The 19,829-nt window shown below is 37.0% G+C and overlaps 1 protein-coding gene across 1 annotated transcript in view; it reads left to right on the top strand.

Annotated features, from left to right (window-relative positions):
• Positions 1–6,034: 6,034 nt before the first annotated feature.
• Positions 6,035–19,829, top strand: part of BMP5 (bone morphogenetic protein 5) — a 77,666-nt gene continuing 63,871 nt past the window's right edge. Inside the window, exon 1 of the mRNA XM_026656290.1 lies at positions 6,035–7,199. Coding sequence (XP_026512075.1) covers positions 6,716–7,199 — 484 coding nt within the window. The 5' untranslated portion in view covers positions 6,035–6,715. The remainder of the gene's footprint in view (positions 7,200–19,829) is intronic.

The following is a 19,829-nucleotide window of genomic DNA, read 5'->3' on the forward strand; positions in this document are numbered from 1 at the left end:
ACAATACTCTTTGAGGTAGGGAAAGTATTATCTCCATTTTACGATAGGGAACCGAGGCACAGGGCAGCTGCGTTACTTATGGTAGTACAACTAATTGAAAGTATTGCAGCCGCAGCTCCTTCTATGCCTCGAGGAATGCTGATCTATTACAAAAAGAGGAGGAAAGTGTTGCTAAACAAGGGAGAAGGGAAATTGTAAGAGAAAAAAAAGAAAAAATAGAAAATTACATCTGTCTCCAGAGATGTTGGAAAGAGTAGAAGAGATGTGGGGGCAGGAAGAGGGAGAAAGGAAACAGTTATGCTGGGAAAGGGTTTAAGTTAAGAAAGTAGAAAACAAATGGACATGTGCATATGGAATTAGAGAGAACACGTCAGTGCAACACTCTGTAAAGGAGAGAACCACACGGTGGGAAGGTGTAAGGCAGCAAAATAAGAGAGGACACACAAGCAACCTATAGAAAAAACAATAAGATCAAAAGTTTGTAGGGCAAAAAGAGAGTGGGAAACAGTCAGATCAAAATATTTCCATGAAAGGTGCTAAAGAGATAGGTAGAGTACTCGGGTAGAATACACAATAGAGAAAAAATCCTGGAATTTTAGAATAAAGAATTTCAAGAGAAGATTAATAGTGTGACACAGGCATTCAAACTAACGAGCTATGATTTATTAACACAGTCATTTAATATATTGCACAGTAAAGAATGAAAAAGCAAAGGAATTCGCAGAGCACAAGCTGGAGGATGTCCCTGACGCAGAAATTAGGACAGCATTGGCGTAACAGAAAGGATATGGCACAGCCAGAGGACAATGAGTCTAACAGGTACCAGTTTGCAGCTGGGGCACAAGAAATTTTTTTAAGGCTAAGCCAAGCATAAACTTTGTAAAAAGAGCTATGCACTGCTACTTACAAATGTTTTCCACGTCCAAGTGTTTTGCATTTGCCATTGTGCAATTCTTTTTACTAATTAGAGCCTTATTGGAAACCAAAGGGGGTTACTGAAAGCTCTTTTGGTTTCTAAAATATGCAAATGACAATGCTTGGATGATAGATCGTTTTATTAATTGTATGTTCTGTGGTTCAAGTATTGCAAAGAATATTTGTGAAAGAAAGCTTCCATTTTTTTTTAATCGTCAAACAAAATATGATTAAAAAGGCTCATTTTATACATTGCAAAAAATTTTCTGACTCTTCTGAAACTTTAAAAATATTGTGGTGTTTTTTATAATAGAGACAATACCATGCTGATGGCTTTTACAGCATAGTGCATGGAGCTCTACATAGAACAACTCTCACAGATTATTGTATTTTAAGCTAGAGGTCCTTCTTTGCCTGTAGATTGAAACAAAGACGACTTATTCTGTTATATGCTTTCTATAAAATGCCTGAAGACATACCACCTAGGCAGGGCTGTGAACTTGTCTGAATTTTATAAGAATTGGATGAGAAACCTGTAGAGAAAACGTAAGTTCCTTTAGGAAGTTGTGTTGGTGACTGAGTTGGTGGCACTCAGCTATGAGTCAGTATTGAACCAATGCCTCTATGTAGTGGGCACTGTGGTGCAATGCATTCATCTGAATAAAACAAGACATAGAGGTCCTTTCTACTTGTGGTTCTTATTGATTCCATGATGGTACTCATAACAATACGGATATTAGCAGAAATATCTCCTGGTAACATTTCAAGGCCAAAGCCTACTCTAAATTTCCCTTGTGGTTAAAATTTAATATGGTATCCTCCTCTTCCTGCTGTGATGTAGTGGCAGATAAAGTTATACCTATCCACTATATGTAACTCTTAAATGCTTTGGAATCCTCCCGAATGAACAATGTTTATATGGGTATGCTGCATTTAATTGTATGTTGCTTCACTTGTCTCCAGCAGTTAATTTCAGCAATATCCCAGCAATTTATTCTGACTCATTAAATATAATTAAGAATTCCAACATAGATCATATTCTCTCCTCTGCCAGCAGAATTCCCTTTCAGAGTTCCATGCATAGCTCAAGTGCAGTCCTATGCAGAGCAGTTGTTTCATTTGTACAGTAAGTAAAAATACAACTTAACACACACTACCCATTTCTGTTGAGATCCAATTGAAAGCAGTTATGTGGATTTTATTCCTGAGCTGTCTAACATGTCCAACACAGGAACCTGCAATTCAACCTCTCCTTGCCATTGCAAGTAGGTCCAAGTTTAGTGGTGGTGGTGGTGTAACACACATGCATTTTTCAGTTTGATGATACTCTATGCACTTTATGGAATGATCCTATCCCAGTAAGAGTGTGGCAGACATGCTATCTCTAAATACGCTTAATATATATGCCAGGCTTCCTTCCATGCTGCCTCTTGTACTTGGAAATCTCACCCTCTCCTTGTTCTTCAGATGTTTTCCCCCTGGGTAGTGAAATCTCTCCATAAAAGTCTCTTCTTCCTTTTTTAACCCCAACTCATGAGAGAGAACAAGTATACCAACAAAGAGTAAACTTGCACTGCTTTAAGGTTGGACCTTCATTTTATGTATGATACAGATCTGGACGCTGGATCTATCCCATTGGTTGCATGCATAGAATAGACAGGATGATTGGGCTCTGAGCTGTATTCTCTGTGTCTGACATAAATTTTAAACATGTGGGAAAGGGACCATGATTTCCTCTATTTTATATGTGGCAAAACACAGTTGTTTATAGAGAACCATTGCTATGATCTGTTCCTGTAAGCCAATGTGATATACAGAATCCAGAAGAGTGCTCCTCTTGGCAGCCACCGGCTGCCTATATTTCTAAGCACCAAACAGTGTCCTCACGTAAAAACAATGACATATCCAATGACTTCAGTAACTCGCCGCAGAGTTAAGAATTTTCACTTGTTGAAATGCTACGGCCAAGTATCCTGAATCTGTGAATGGCTATTTCCTGAACACAGGGATTCCCAGGATTTATTATTTTTTCTTAATGTCATCCAAGCTGTAGTGTGATCTGAACACACCGATGATGCTAATGTTGCTATTTGCAAGGTCTGGAGAGAGATTGCTTACATGCTCTCCTATGTAAATTCCAAGTTGAACCCCTGGGGATGAAAGATGATCAAACTGTGCATCTTTATATTTCAGAATGAGGATTGTTGATTTTAGAGAGAGCCAAAACTGGAACCTCAAATCCAAAGTAATCTGAATTTTGGATTCAAACACACTGCTGCAGTTTTGGTTCTGGATCAGATACAAAACCACCAGGGGCCTAGTTTCCTATTCTGATTTGAACGCAGCTAAAATCTTATGAAATTAGTTGGTTTCATACAGTTTCCATTACTTTTAAACTGAAATCTCATGCAAACAGCTCACAAGATTATGTTGTCATAAAATATGAATCCTAGCTCTAATTTGATGTTGAACCTGAATCCTCACCTCAACCCAATCCAGATCCAAACATCACTTCTTGTTTCATCAGTAGTCAAAACTTGGTGGGCATGGATCAGCATTCACGTCGCACTCCCTGTCAGTACCCAGCCCGGGCAAGCTAATAATCCAGCCAGCGGACCAAATTCGGTGATGAATCCTGGTCATGTGCCACTTGAGGCATGTTGTGCATACACTAAGAAGAAGACTTGCCAATAAAAGACACCAGTATACTAGATTTGTGTGTGATGTCTCCATTTGCTAGCCAATCCACCTACAGAAGATATAAGGAAAGGACCTTTTCTACCTTAACTGCTGCAGGAGATTTCCTTTAGCTAACTAATAGAGCCTTTAATTTTTGGAGCTGAAGGGTTCTGGCACCCCATGTGTGAGATATCTGTGGTAAATGTCTGTTGTCGTAGAACATGAACTTGTTATGGAAGGATGTTGTGTTTGTTCTGATAAAAATTAAAGGCTTTTCTTTAAAAGTTCTAGTCAAGTGGACTTGCTGGCTCAGAGTAGGTAACCTTTCATATGTAGATCAAGTGTTTGCTTCTGACTTAGTTTGATAGTGACTGAAATTGTCACCATCAGCTGTATGATTAGTGGTTTATATGATTATTCTGATTCCTATCAGACAGCTATTTACATAATTAAAAAGCACCCTCACCACTGAGAACATTAGTGGGCACTCTCAGGAGAGAAACCAAAGACTGACTGACTGGGTTTGTGCTTGAGGCACTTTAGCCTTCAGCTTGTCTAAGGGGCAGCAGGCAGCAGTACAAACTTCCTACATTGTCTCACTCAAGTCTCCAGGGCAATCCGTCCAAGACCTTTTATGAATGCTTAGAGGGGAAAAAATGATGTAGCAATGTTGGTCCCAGGATATTAGACAAGATGAATGAATATATTGAATCAACTTCTGTTGGTGAAAGTGACAAGCTGTTGTGCTTACTCAGAAGAAGAGCTCTGTGTAAACTTGAAAGCTTGTGTTTTTCACCAACAGAAGTTGGTCTTATAAAAGATTGTCTCTCTAGAGAAAAATGGGGACATTTTGGAGGAAAAGAGAAATAAGCAAGTTTACGAGAGAGATAATGGGGCCAGGTCTACAATAACATCCTAGGCACCATTATGCCCCTGTGAATAGGACAAATGGGAGCTCAAACTTTAATGCAAACTGAGATTTACTTTATAGCGGACACAGCAAATGGTTGCTGAGGGAAAATAAATGGAAAAAGACCTCAGTAGGGTCCTGATCATTCTCCCATAAAGGACTAAAAATTTTGTCATCAACTTCGGTGTTAATTGTAGCAGTCCCATTATAGGATAAATCCTTCCCGTGGCAATGTCCGTAAACCCTACTGAACTCAGTGGGGGTGCCTGGGGTTGCCTTGAATGGGTCCTTGATTTAATGGAAAGTGTGCAATATACTTTAATGGGAGTTGAATTGGGCCCCAAGGGCAGAATATGGACTAGAACGTATGAGAAAAGCTTGTTTGTGCCTACTGTACTAGAGAAATTGTTCATGAGTGGCTCATTAGGGTGAGAATATCATTTCTATAATGCTCGTAAGTTCACTGAGAACTATGATCATCTGCTGAGTAGGTGCTGGTCACATGAGTGAAAGCTGCCTGAAGGCAATTTAGGAACCTGTTTTTCCTTTGATGTCCGGCATTTCAGTAACTTTTTTCATTTTTTTGGTCCTATTTCTTCTTGCCCCCATTTCACTCTCCAGTTGTATCCTCATCAAGGGAAATTTCCCTAATGCTTAAACCAAATTTTAAGAAGCAGGTTACTGGCTGCAAGTAATTTTAAGCAATAGAGATACACAACACTATGATTTTTGTGTAAATTATATGAAAATCCAAGGTGCAGGCCTTAATAAAATTGAGACGAGAACCATAATTTCAAGTAAAGCATTTGTGAGTAACTGTTTAGCTATCTAGCCAGTTATACTAAATTGGAGAAATAGTTTATTAGTAGCAGGCTATGAGTTTAAATCTCAGTTTTGGACTTTTACTAGGAAATGCAGTACAGTCATTTATTATACAAAATACACTTTAAACAAATGATTACATAGGTTGTAATTTGTAATTCGCAATAATGTATAATTATACCATTAACTATGTGCCTTTTGAATATATTGCTTGCTGACTTTAATTTAGATTGCCTTCTGTTAATTTTCAGCTAAACAGAGAAATAAATTGAGCTTTAATTGATAAATTATCCTACAGGTTTTTTTTTTTAAAAGGTAATCTCTATTTACGTAAGCATCTTAAAATATAAACACTTCTCCGAATGAGATCCTAGTTTAATATGTCATGTGATTGAGTGTGTCATATTCAAATTTTCTAATTTGCAGACTCAAAGATTTATATTATAAGCATAAACAAATTTAGGACGTATAGTTAAAGTAAAGTTAAATGATAGAGCTGGGGTTTTCTAGAAGCTGTTTGTAAATGTCAAAATAGGTATGTAGCCAATTTACATATATTACTGTACATTGGGGTTCTGGGGGGGTGAAGCTTTGTCTGGCAGCAGAAGGGTTAAGGACTTTTTTGCTTTGCCCGTTTCAAATTACAATGAGAAGCCTCTTCTTTCCCAGCAGGGTTGTGCTTACATTAGTCTTTAGATCTCTGTTGAAGAGAGCTGTTATATTTGTGCCTGCTAGAGTTGGAAATAACAGTTAAGAAACTGACTGGGGTTGAATGGATTTACAGAAGTTTTTTTAAGTAAATTCAGGGAAACATATGAATTAGATTAGTACATGCTTTAGAATTAGTTTATACTAAGGTGATTCAAAAGATGTTAAAGTTATCACCAGGCTGCTGGACAAATATAAATTATACTACCAAGGTACAGATCGAGACAAATCTGTGACTCAGGACTTTATCTTGGAAAGAGCGCAAGGTGTGAGAAGATCTCAGAATAACAAGAGAAGATAACTCTGGCAACTACAGTGTATCAGAAGATCAGCTCTTGGTAACACAACCCTGAACTAAAGACCTGGTTATCTAAGGTTTTTAATAGGAATGCCTAGGTCAGCTGACAAAATACTGGTCTTCTGCTCCATAAATGCAGAAAAAACGATAACAACAGTGGAAAATTGGAAGTCTGAATTTCAGCTTTCTTAGAAATAACTGCAACCTGACACATTCCATAATATTTAAACGGCGGGCAGGGGAGAATCACCAAAGATGTTATGTTTAGAGATGACATTGACATGAAGAATAGGTAAATTTTGTTTTTCAGCCACTGGTAAAGCAGACCTTATAGGAGCTCAGAATAAGCAGGAGAAATATTTTTGTTCTTTTTCTTTTCAACAATGAACCTAATGGCACTCAAAGCTTTCCTGGGCTTGCTCTGGAATTGCTGGGTTCTAGTGGGTCATGCACAGGGAGGCTTGGGAGACAATCATGTCCATTCAAGTTTTATTTACAGGAGGCTGCGGAACCATGAAAGAAGGGAGATCCAGAGAGAGATTCTCTCTATCTTGGGTTTACCTCACAGACCCAGACCATTTTCACCTGGAAAGCAGGCTTCTTCTGCACCCCTCTTCATGCTGGACCTGTACAATGCCATGACAAATGAAGAGGATACTGAGGAACTGGAGTATTCACTGAGGGAATCAATGGGAGGAGAGAGCAGAGGGGTAAGAAAAGGATACTCCGCATCTCCAAATGGATACTCACGGAGAATACAATTATCTCGCATGACCCCCCTGACCACACAGAGTCCTCCCTTAGCCAGCCTTCGTGATACCAACTTTCTGAATGATGCCGACATGGTCATGAGCTTTGTCAATTTAGGTATGTCTAAACATTTTTTTCTGCTCTGTTTGACAAACTAGCACCCTGATCCTGTAGTTTATACAGAGGCAAATCTCCCAATGGGAGATTAACCTGTATATACAAAACAGGATTGGGCCCTAGAAGTTGTACTACTAATAAAATAGAAGTTGTACTAATGGTAATGTAGCTACATTGTAGGTGGCCATGGAAAAAGGTTTTTCTCACTGTTTATATCAAGTCAGTTTCTATAACTCCCCTCGCCTGGCTTCTGTTTTCCTTCTTTCATTGATGTAATGAAAGTGCTAGCCTTAGGCCAGCTCCATTTTTTTTAAAAAAAAAAAAAAAAAAAAATTAAACACGTATGTGTATTGGTGGGTTATTTTCCCCCTCCGTTTTATGTAAAGCTCAAACATAAATAAACATCAGATGTTAATATTTTAAAGGCTAGAATGTTAAGAGGGTGGGGAATCGAACCGTTTCTAACAAGAGAAGGTTTTTTTTGTTTATTTTTTTCTGTTGGTAAATGTCAAATTTTTGTTATCTTTTCAGCTGGATGGCTGGATTTTGTGGCATCTGCTGCTGATTTTTTGTTATTTCTATTTTATAAAAAGGATTGTATTTTTAGTGTTTTGTCAGGGTGCCTGAAACTTGGGTTAGGTCTTTTGTATGTTTATTTATAACATAAATAATACTTATAATATTTCATACCAGAAACAAGTCAAAAAGAACAGTTCCAGGACTTTTGAAAGTGTATGTTAATTAAGGTATATGGATGAAACCCAATTATATTTGATCTTGAGTAGCAACATGTTTACCAGTTATGAAGCATTACATAATTCAAACAAAACATCAATTGCACATTTCTTAACTAGAATAGGCAACTTAAATTTCATTAAGAATGTTGCAAACAATTCATTTAATTTACTCACTATTTTTACAATCTCTAAAAGTGAAAAAGGAATATGCTGCAAGGCTGACAGCACTATTTATACAACTTCTAATTTGACTTTAGTAGCAAAAGAGTGTAAATGAAAACCTGAAAGTTTTCTACAAGTGCTGTAAAAGATGTGATAAACTCTCTTGCTTTCCAGAGTAATAGTTATTATGGTAACTTTTTAAATATTGGCCCATGTTCTGAAATACACATTAAAATGTGTGATAAGCTTTTTTTGTCTTCCAGGTTACTAAAACCTGCAGCAGGATTAAACATGTCTCTAATCACTAACCTTCTTAGCTACCAGAATTTGTAGGAAAATGACACCCTAGAGTTCAGTTGCCATAATAATAAAATTACATCTCACTAATTAGTTGGCAGGTTAGTGTGCTCAATTTTCAAAACTTTTTTTTTACAAAAACAGCAACATATATCTGCAACTCCAAATACAATTAATAAATTAATTTAATTACATTTTTTGTTCCCAGAAGTCAACAAGTTGAACAGAATAAAACTTATTTTTTTAAAAGGTCAGTTCCTTTCCAGAGTTTTTCTAAATATTATACTTCTATATTATCTGCTTATTAGTTTAAAAATTATTGGCAACATGATACAACTCAGAAAAAGTACTCTACAGCATTTGAAGTTAAAATTCCAATATTAAAAAAAAAAAAAAAAGGAAACTCTATGATCTCCTAAGCAATAGTCAAGTATCCAATCCTACAAAAGTTTACATATGTATTTAACTTAGTACACTGTGGTCACATCCTCAGCTAGTGTAAATTGGTACAGTTCCATTAAAGTCAATTGAGCTACATCCATCTACAGTGTCTGAGGATCTGACCCTTTGAGTAAGCCTGATGATTTTAATAGGACTTCTTACAGGATGAAATATTAAATACGTGCATAAGTCTTTGCAGGATTGGGATCAAGACTGGACTGGCCAGATTCTGCAGTGCTTACACAGGCAAAACTCCCATTCAGGTGAATGCAAATCTTGTCTACGTGTCTTAATATTTCTGCTTCTCATTCTGGCCTGAGGTCCATGTTCCTTTTAAAAAAAATACCTTCAAAATAACATTATATGCTTTGTCTTACATTTTTTAACTGAAAACTTGGAGTGAGAGTTTTCTAGTGGTTACAGTAATTAGACATGATTAAAATCTCAAGAATACTATATAAATTCCAGGTTTTGTTTGGTATCTATAAGCCATTAAAATGTATTTTAAACCTAAATTAGGCTTAACCCTAAATCAGTTTGAATGCCCTTCCACAGTGTGCATTCTGTGTAATTGTGGTGTATAGCAAGCTTCACTATGTAACATTCATAATAAATATTGATGACTAATATAGATTAGCTTTAACATTTTTATTAAATGAGCCCATGTTTTAGCATAATAACGTATGACTAAATAAGTCATTGAAGCAGGTAACCATTTGGTATGATTTAAGATCCCGACAGATGAGAGCAAGCTATGTTAACATATAATGGGGAAAATATGCATTGATAAATTAATGCTAACACTCTACGGTAAAATCAATACAAATTGAGGTATTGTTAGTAAAAGAACACAAGTCATTTTAGATTTGAAGCATTGAGCAACATTTATCAAATTAGTAAATCTTTGTAATCCTAGATTGCACTGATAAAATGTATTTAATTAATTATATGCCAGTAGTAATATGGTCAATACTGCTTCCAAAGCAGATTAATCATCCTGGCATTTTAAATTTAAACCATTGTATTGCCAATTTATAATTACTTAAAGCACATATGGTAAAACAACAAATGTGTAAGTATCCTGCTGGAGAAGTCTTATTAGGTATGAGCTACAAAAATAAAATCATCCTTATGGGAAACACAATAAATTACAAATGAAACTGGGGGAAAATAAAAATCAGTGAAGGACAAATCACTTTCTACTGAAGAACAAAAACAGCACTTACATGCTAATTTCAATAAAAATCTACCTGTCAGAATGGAGTTCTAAACTTCTCACCTTTTAAAATACATTTTAAAAATGCAACCCAGGGAATTGAAGTTATACGAAGTTCCCTCAAGCAACCAGGAGCAAAAAATTAATGTATTTATCTTGTCTAAAATTAAAACTGTAAGCACATGCTGCTTACACCAGTATTATGACCCCTTCTTTTTCAAACGATATAGACAGGGCACGGACTACGTATTCTCCTATGTTTTATACAATGCTGAGCATATTGGCAACTCACCATAAATATTGATGATTGTAACAGAAGCGTTAACAGGGTTGGTCCAGAAGACAAAGAATAAAACCTCACCAAAATAAACTACAGAGCTTTTTTAATAATCTGATCATATAACCTACAACTTCAGAGCTTCTTTGTTTTGTTCATGGGTGGTTTTTTCCTGTTACATTTTGACCCAGACTGTTGCAAGTGAGTGACTACAGCTTAGAGTTCTGGCATCTTCTTTTTGGCTGATCTCCAAAATGACATATATGACACCGTATTCACCAGGGAAGAGCTAAATCCTATAATAATTATACAGTCCTTGCTCACTGTGTCCAGTGGGAATTATGTCAAAGGAAGGAATTAGCTGAAAAAAAAAAAGTGTCAGGGTTTGCCCACCCCAAACCTTAAAAAAAAAAAAAAAATTGAATTAAAGAAAATTTGGGTCGAGTTCGGACCAAAGAAACAGAAAGGATTTTTACAGTTATGTTCAAACATTTCCAGTAAAAGGATTAAGTTTTCCATATGCCATCACAATGAGCACTGCTACCACTGTGCTTAAGGGTTTCTCCACATTTCTATTAATATATCTATATATTTTCTTTTCTTTACAAGTCATCCGTAAAACTTGCTGTAAGCAGATATTTGCGTTTAATAAGCTTTTCCGTTTTCTGTCTTCCTGTATTTGGTTTGAATAGATTTGGCCACTGTAATATTATGGAATACAAAAATAATCAAACCTTTGGTTTTCAATTATTATTTTCTTGTCTAACATTAAAATGGTTTTAATTTTTAAAAATGCAGATGGGAAGGTCATTATTATATTTGTCAGCCAGAACTTTGCATGCTATTTTAAAGAAGGAACTGACTGTGATATTTAGCTTTACAAAGCAGCTAATGTCCATAAACAGAAACTACTCTTTCATAAGGAGTTTTTGGGCTAGATTCTGCACATTTAATTAAGTGTCCCCACACTAGACCCTTTGGAGTCAGCTACTGAATCAAAGGTTGAAATTAAAGAGAGTTTGCTTGTTTAAGGCATATTTACGCCCCTCTGTAAAATGTGAATCATGTATGGACTCATTACAGCCTATTGTTTATTCTATATTACAAATATGATAGAAAACAACTTTTCTGAAGTCATTTTAAGGCTGTACTATGTTTTTAGTCTATACTCAAAATACTTACAAATCTATTTATTACTATTTGAGTTATATAAAATAAAACAGGGGCTCCTATCCATATTTAGCCATTGTGTCTGTACAGTAGCTAGTTTCTTAAACCAAAATAATTGACTTGCTATAAACTCCCATGCTAAAGTAACCAATCATTAATGAAGGATATAGCAAACTAAGCAAGAAAATGTCAAGAGTAGCGGAAACTGAGCTAGTTTTAATATATGAATTCAAAGAGCATCAGAAACTATTAACTTCTGTATTCATTTAGCACTTAGGAATGGCCAAACTTTTTGTATGGTTTAAAAAAAAAAAGTGGTCAGTTTCTGATCTTGTAGGCTTAATTTTAGCTAAGAGTGAATTTCTTTGGATGTAGTACAGTATTTACCTCACAAAAATACAAGTTTCTAATGGAAACATTGAAACATCCTTAATGAAAGTGATGCAAGTGGTGCTCTTATTATCTTGTGTTAAACAGACAGATGCTATTATAGAAATGAATAAAGATTAAATAAAATAGCCCACAGAACTTAACTATTTGTATAGTTGGGCAAATACTGCAAAAAACTTCATGACGATGTTGAATGGAAACTACAAAAATCACTGGGTTTTTTTGTTTTGTTTTCTGTGAATTTTCATACAAGTGAAAGTTTTGCAAGAAACTTTGTAGCAAGTGAGTCTTGCTAATACTATCCAAACAAGAGCCATGCTGGCAACTTGAAATCTCCTTTGATTTCCCTTCACAATAAAATTTTTAGTCATCCAGTTAGTGAACGGAAACAATCTAATGTGATTTAGAAGTCCAGTCAAACACCACAAACAATGAGTAACAAGTGAATATGTGAACATATAAAATTAAAGTTCCCAAACAGTTTTGAGTAATGAACAAATGAACAAATTTGTTACAGGAACAAAAAGACCAATTCATTGAATAACTTATTCACTACCAATAACTTACCAATCTCTAATCATTTGTTAGTCAGGGCTAACCAATTTTTACATTATGACAGAGCAAGTTGTTAGGATTTCAAAAGGGAAATATTTGTCCGTCTTTGCATCCTAAAACTATATCGCTTTATCACTTCATATTTATATATTTCCTTGCAAATTTCTCATGTTACACGAATGTTATGAGTTATATAGACATACCTCTAGATAGGTTTGTGTGTTTTGCATGAATATCATCTAACAAAATAATATTTTTATAACTGTCAGTTAATTCTTTGCCAAAGTTAACACTTTACATTCAAGTAAATTGTTGTAGCAACTCAGCCAAAAATATGTCAAGCTCTCCATTAACTGGAGCATAAAACTGTCTGACTTCCCTTGCCGACAGATTTGAAAGAAATTGCAGATAACTGAAGAGAAACTGATTTAGCAGATGTTCAGAAGTGCATGGTGAAGGGATATCTAGAATCTCTCTCTCTCTCTCTCTAAAATTGTACATACATATATATTTAAAATATTAATATTTTCCCATTGGAAGGATGGTTGACCTGGTTCTGCTTCTTTTTCTTTAATATGTGTTGCTTTTCCAAACTAAACGCAGCTTGGGGAGGGGACATAGGGATTGTGTGTATTGTACAATACATATTTTCCTCAGAAAACATCAATTCCTAGTGACTAGCTACAAAAGAGGAAGAGAGAGGCTGGTGAGGACTCACTCTCTGAGGAGGATCTTCAAGGAGTAACAAGTCTCCAGTGGGGAGGTGGAGATGCCTTCTTGACTTTCATGCCCTGGCCCCTTTCCTAACTCCCAGCCTTGCTAGAAATTCTGAGATAACAGGCCAATCTTGGTACAGATGTGGTCTTTTACATTTACTGCTGCTATTATTGCCTTATCTGAATGTGATATTGTGAGTTTTACTATTGCCACCCACCTACTGCCTGAGTAACTGGATATCTGACATGAGCAGCCCCTTTCTAGCCATGACACTTCCTTTGTGCTGCTTTTCTTGGGCCTACAGGCTGAGTTTAGCAGAAAATTGATAATCATTTGAGGTGCAGTCTTGTATTCCCACATAGCTGAGGACGACCAGTTTAAGAAGTGTCAATTGCAGCCTCCTGCTAAAGAAAGGCTCCCCCGGGGCTTCAGGAGAACTCTGGCTGCTACGAGACTTGTGATTATTTCCCACACTCTTTCCATTGTCTCCTCCTTGTCCTCCTCCCTGTCAGCGAAGGTGGGTCACTGAACTTTAATTTTATGGCAGTTTCATTTTGCTGCCGAGACAGTGAATTAGAATAATGCTTTAAGAAAGCATTAAGAAAAATGAATGAGATAAAGATGACAAAGGAGAGAATGAATGAGGGCAGTTCGACAGAGTGACCCCATTGGAATCGCTGATATGGAACGTGATGTATTCCCTTTGGCGACACTTGTATACCTTGACATGCCAATAAAGTTCTTGAGATTGGAGGTGGTGTTAAAAGAGAGACAGGAGAATGAAAAGTCACAAGATGAAGATGGATGAGATGTAAATGAGAGGGAGTGAGGAGGTGCTCTTTAAGCCATGCAGGTGGAAGTAGGGAATTGAATACTTCATCCTCCAATTCCTCCCTTATAGCAAAGTAACTTCTTCAATGTCCCCAAACCATTCAGTTCCAGATGCAAATCCTTTCATCCTAGCAAAACAAAATAAGCCCCTTCTCCCCCAGTATGTGTGTGTAGGGAGCACAGAGACTGGCTATGGACACTATAGTCATAAATAACATAGTAGCGAGCTTTTAAAAACCACAGGTTAAAGGATGAGGGCTGCCATGACGCATACAGAGAGGCTGAGATCAGAGGATCAGCTAAAAGGGATCAGAAGGAACAATGAATCCTCTTGTTCTGAGTTATATTTATGAGTACTTCATTGCACCTAAAGTTCATATTTTATTGGCTAAGCCATGGGGTTTCCCCATTTGCTCTTCTCTTAAAATAACACCCCTGGCTAAAATTTCCTATAAAACACACAAGTCCTACAGCAGGCAGAACTTGTCAGCCCTGACAACAGCTCATTTAGTTTGCGGGTGGGGTTCATGGGGGCAAGAGTTGGTTTGTATTTTGTATTGTATTTTCAGACTTGATTTCTGTGCAAAAATTACTGTAAAATGAGTACAGCGGTATTGGTTTTATGGTCCTGTATTTTGGCCAGAGTATTAGAGAGAGATCCTTCAGTAGTCAAACCAAGCCAGTTGTTTCCAACCATTTTGAGCAATTGTGCCAGTATACTAGACTATGCTTATGGTATTATCCACTCTCTGTCTCCTCCTATTTAATGATGTGTGTTGTACCCACAATGATAAGAGTAGAACTTGGAGCGGCCCATCCTCTTTTGCAGATAGGGGCATGCACAACTGATAGACGGCAATGACACAGTGGGGGCCAGCGCAAAGGCACATTACTAAAGTAATGAGTGGCAGCCTAGAAATCTAGTCAGGAAAACCTGAACTATGAATGCTAGTACATGGTACGCATCCATTGTTGGCAACCAACAAACGAGAAAAAAAATTCCTCCAGTGCTCCCTTGTTGAAGGGATATTGAAGGGATACAATATTGAAGGCTGAATCAGACCTTAGCAGGATGACCAATAGTATTTTCATCCATATAAATACCTAATATTTAGGGCTAAATTCTCTGCTGGTGTACCTGATGTCACCTATAATGTCTAATATTTTACCCATTCATGTTTGCAGAGAATTTGGCCCATGAAGACCCTTTACACATAGTTTTTTTTTTTAAATGAATTAGATTTCTTCACCACTGTGTTATGTATTTAAACTACAGTAAAAAGAATAAAATTAAATGAATACCTATTGCAAAGTCCCAATGGCCTACTCAGTTCCTGCACATAAAAACATAAGAATGGCCATACTGGGTCAGAGCAATGGACCATCTAGTCCGGTATTCTTTCCTCCAACAGTGGCCAGTGCCAGATGCTTCAGAGGGAATGAATGGAAAAGACAATTACTGAGTGATTCATCCCCTGTTGTCCAGTCCCATCATCTGGCAGTCAGAGGCATAGGAACAACTGGAGCATGGGATTGCATCCCTGGCCATCTTGGCTAATAGACATTGATGGACCTATCCTCCATGAATGTATCTAATTCTTTTTGAACCCAATCAGACTTTTGGCCTTCACAACATCCCCTGACAATAAGTTCCACAGGTTGACTGTGCATTGAATGAAGAAGCACTTCTTTTTGTTTGTTTTAAACCTGCTGCTATTAATGTAATTGAGTGACCCCTGGTACTTGTACTATGTGAAAGGGTAAATAACACTTGTTTATTCATTTTCTCCACACCAGTCATGATTTTATAAACCTCTGTCATATCTCCCCTTAGTCCTCAATTTTCCAAGCTGAACAGTCCCAGTCTTTTTAATCTCTCCTCATATGAAAGCTGTTCCATACCCTTAATCTTTTTTTGTTGCCCTTCTCTGTACCTTTTCCAGTGCTAATATCTTTTTTTAGAACAGAACTGCATGCAGTATTTAAGGTGTGGGCATAGTATGTAATGGTTTTATGATATTTACTGTCTTGATAATGATAACGGCTCTTAACCATTTTTTTATTTGTGAAGGAAACGGTCTTTAATCTGTGAAGTTTTAAAAGGATGGGTGTGCATATATATAGCCATCCATATTCTTTCTTTCTTTCTTTCTTTCTTTCTTTCTTATCTATATATAGTACAGTATGGCTGTAACATGTAGGATCCCTAGTCATGGACCAGGAGCCCATTCTGCTAGGTGCTATACAAACAGAATACATACAGAACAAAAATGTATGTATTCAGTTGTAAAATACTCTTTCTTAAAATTATTTTATATACAATTAGATATATAGAAATATTGTGTGTGTGTGTGTGTCAAAAACACATCTGTTAGTCTTCCTGATGTGGACAGAATGGCTAATTAGTAATTTACTAATAGTATAATTTGCCTGGGGAGAAGGTTGAGCTGACTTTTTTATGTTGTGGTGATATTAATTTCTGTGCTAATAATTTGATAAGGGAAGTCAAGGGACACAATGAGAAATCTTTGGCCTGCAGGTTAAGGACAATAAGAAAGAGTTTTTAAAATGTATTAGGAATAAAAAGAATACTGACAGGGTATTGGTCCATTACTAGATGGAAATGGTAGAATTATCAATAATAATGCAGAAGAGGCAAAGGTAATTCAGTACATATTTCTGTTCTATATTTGGGGAAAAACAAATGATGCAGTCTCATCATATGGTGTTAACACTCTTTCCATTCCACCAGTTTCTCTGGAGGATGTTAAACAGAAGCTTACAAAAGTTAGACATTTTTAAATCAGCAGTTCCGGATAATTTGCATACAAGAGTTTTAAAAGAACTAGCTGAGGAGCTAGCTGGACCATTAATATTGATTTTCAATAAATCTTGGAGAACTGTGGAAGTTCCAGAAGACTGGAACAAAGCTAATGTGTCAAATTTTTTAAAAAAAGGATAAAAGGTATGCGCTGGTAATTATAGTCCTGTCAGGCTGACGTTGATCCTGGGCAAGAAAATGGAGCGGCTGATACAGGATTTGATTAATAATGAAATAAAGGAAGGTAATGTAATAAATACAATCAACATGAGTTTATGGAAAATTGTTTGACCCTAACTTGATATATTTTTTTTGATGAGATTACAGGTTTGATTGATAAAGGTAATAGTGTTCATGTAATATACTTTGCCTTCTGTAAGGCATTTGATTTGGTGCCACATGACAGTTTGATTAAAAAAAACCAAATTATATAAAATTAACTAGTCATACATTAAATGGATTAAAAACTGGCTTACTCATTGGTCTGAAAAGCTAACTGTAAACAGGAAATTGTCGTTGAGGGGGTCTGTTTCCAGTCGGGTCCTGCAGGGATGGTTCTTGTCCCTAGGCTATTTGCCATTTTTATCAATGACCTGGAAGAAAACATAAAATCATCACTGACACAAAAATTGGTGGAGTGGTAAATAATGATTCAGAGCAATCTGAGTCACTTGGTAAACTGGGTGTAAGTAAACAGTGTGCATTTTAATATGGCTAAATGTAAATGTATACATCTAGAAACAAAAAATATAGGTCATACTTACAGGATGAGGGACTTTGTCCTGCAAAACACCGACTCTGAAAAAGATTTGGCGGTTATGGTGGATAATCAGCTGAACATGACCTCCCAGTATGACTTTCTGGCCAAAAGAGCTAATGCAATCCTAGGATGCATAAACATGGGAATCTTGAATAGGAGGAGAGAGATTATTTTACCTCTGTGTTTGGCACTGGTGTGAACACTGCTGGAATACTGTGTCCAGTTCTGGTGCCCACAATTCAAGAAGGATTTTGATAAATTGGAGAAGGTTCAGAGAAAAGTCCTGAGAATGATTAAAGGATTAGAAAACATGCCTTATAGTGATAGATTGATCTCCTTCTGTCTATTTAGCTTAACAAAGAGAAGGTTAAGGGGTGTCTTGATTACAGTGTATAAGAACCTCGATGGGCAAAAATATTTAATGGGCTCATCCGTCTAGTAGAGAAAGGTATAACACAAACCAATGGCTGAACGTTGACGCTAAACAAATTCAGACTGGAAGTAAGGTGTAATTTTTTAACAGTGAGAGTAATTTATTGTTGGAACAATTTACCAATGGTTGTGGTGGATTCTCCATCACTGACAATTTTTAAATCAAGACTGGATATTTTTCTAAAAATTTGGGGGAACTTTTATGGTGTGTGCTATATAGGAGGTCAGATTCAATGATCACAGTAGTCCCTTCTTGCCTTAGCATCTATGAATAAAACCAAACCACAGGAAGGGAGGTAGTGGTGACTCTACACAGGACTTTGCTTTAGATCAGGTGGAGAATGGCACCTGGTCACACATCATGTAAGGTGCCACAGGATTCTTTGAACCCACTCTGCAAAAGAGGTATGGAAGGGGGAAAATGGTAGAGATCCTGAGGGTGGATGATGGAACAGCAAGGCCAGCATGCAGCCCACCAACAGCAAATGGTTTTGCTGTGATTTATGATAGAAAATAGCAGGCTCAGGCAATGGCCCTATAGTAAGATAGTTTTGGAGCAGCTTCTCCAGAGGTTCTTTAACCCAGGGCATCTCCCAGGTTGCCAGTGAGTATTAGTCCTTCTCTGTCCTAGATGAAATAGATTGCCATTCTGAGGTCTAATTGGTCACCCTCAAGTGAGTTTTACTTGCTGTGTGGAACGTGGAAAGCTATATGGAGGCTGAGCAGCTGGAGAGTCTACCACAGCCACGCTTGCAGCCCAGACCTAAAGGACAGTCCATGGGGTGTCCAAGGAACAGTCAGGGAGAAAACCAAAGAGATTGTTTCTAAACGAAGATGCCCTGCCTCGGTTTCTCCATCTGTAAAATAAAGATGCTTGTATGGAGCTTACATGCCTTGTGAGCTCTAATACCCTAGGACAAACCTTGCCTTCTCTTCATAAGCACAGAGGGCCAAAGATGTTTCAGAATTGGTCTAAGACTGGTTTCACCCAGTGGTGGAGGCAGAATTTGGGGGACCAACAAGAGGTCTGAGCCCCTGTTTTTCCAGTAGAGGTAGACGTGGTGGATCTGCAACCACATAAATCCCGTGGCTTCTGTCCCCCACACACCCTATTTTTACTCTGGCTGTGAACTTTGTATAGGATTTAGCTCTTGAGAGCTTTGTAGCCCCTTGAGCTTGTACTGTGCATTCTTCCTGGGGATTTCAGAGTGTCATTGTTCTAAAAGGAGATGTCAGTGGATTGGTGTGAATCATAATCTTCAAGACATATTTATTAAGACAGTCAGTCATGTAGATGAAACAAAGAATTATTAAGACTAAAGCAGTAAAACTCAGATTTAAGTTCCGGGGAAGCTGCCTAACTCACTCAGGTATTGTGAGACTTGCCTAGTTATTGACTGTAAGTATAAAATTGTGCAAACTTACTATGAAATGTCTCTACATAATAAAGATAAAACACAGAAAGCACATAAGTTTCTCTAGTTTAATACACTGGGATTATTATTTTTCCTTTTTAAAAAAGTCCTTAAATTATACTATTTTTTCCCTCATCAGTACTGTGCAGCCTGACCTTTCCAGGCTGCCTGTTTGGACCAGGGTTTATCAGATGACCATTTGAACCCTTTGTTAATTGCGTTTAATTGCATCCTGTTGTAACATTTTGAAATAAGGATGAGAGAGTTCATGGATCTGCTCCCAGGAGTTGAGGACTAATAACAGCATTTGAGCCTGGTGCTGTGAGAATCTGAGTAACCTCCAATTTAGTTCAGTGGGAGTTGAGGGTTGCTTAGTAGCTTGCAAGATAAATCCTTTAAACGCCTATAT

Source organism: Terrapene carolina, unplaced genomic scaffold, assembly GCF_002925995.2.
Source record: "Terrapene carolina triunguis isolate 2854851 unplaced genomic scaffold, T_m_triunguis-2.0 Scaffold42, whole genome shotgun sequence".
NCBI classification, from domain to species: domain Eukaryota; kingdom Metazoa; phylum Chordata; order Testudines; family Emydidae; genus Terrapene; species Terrapene triunguis.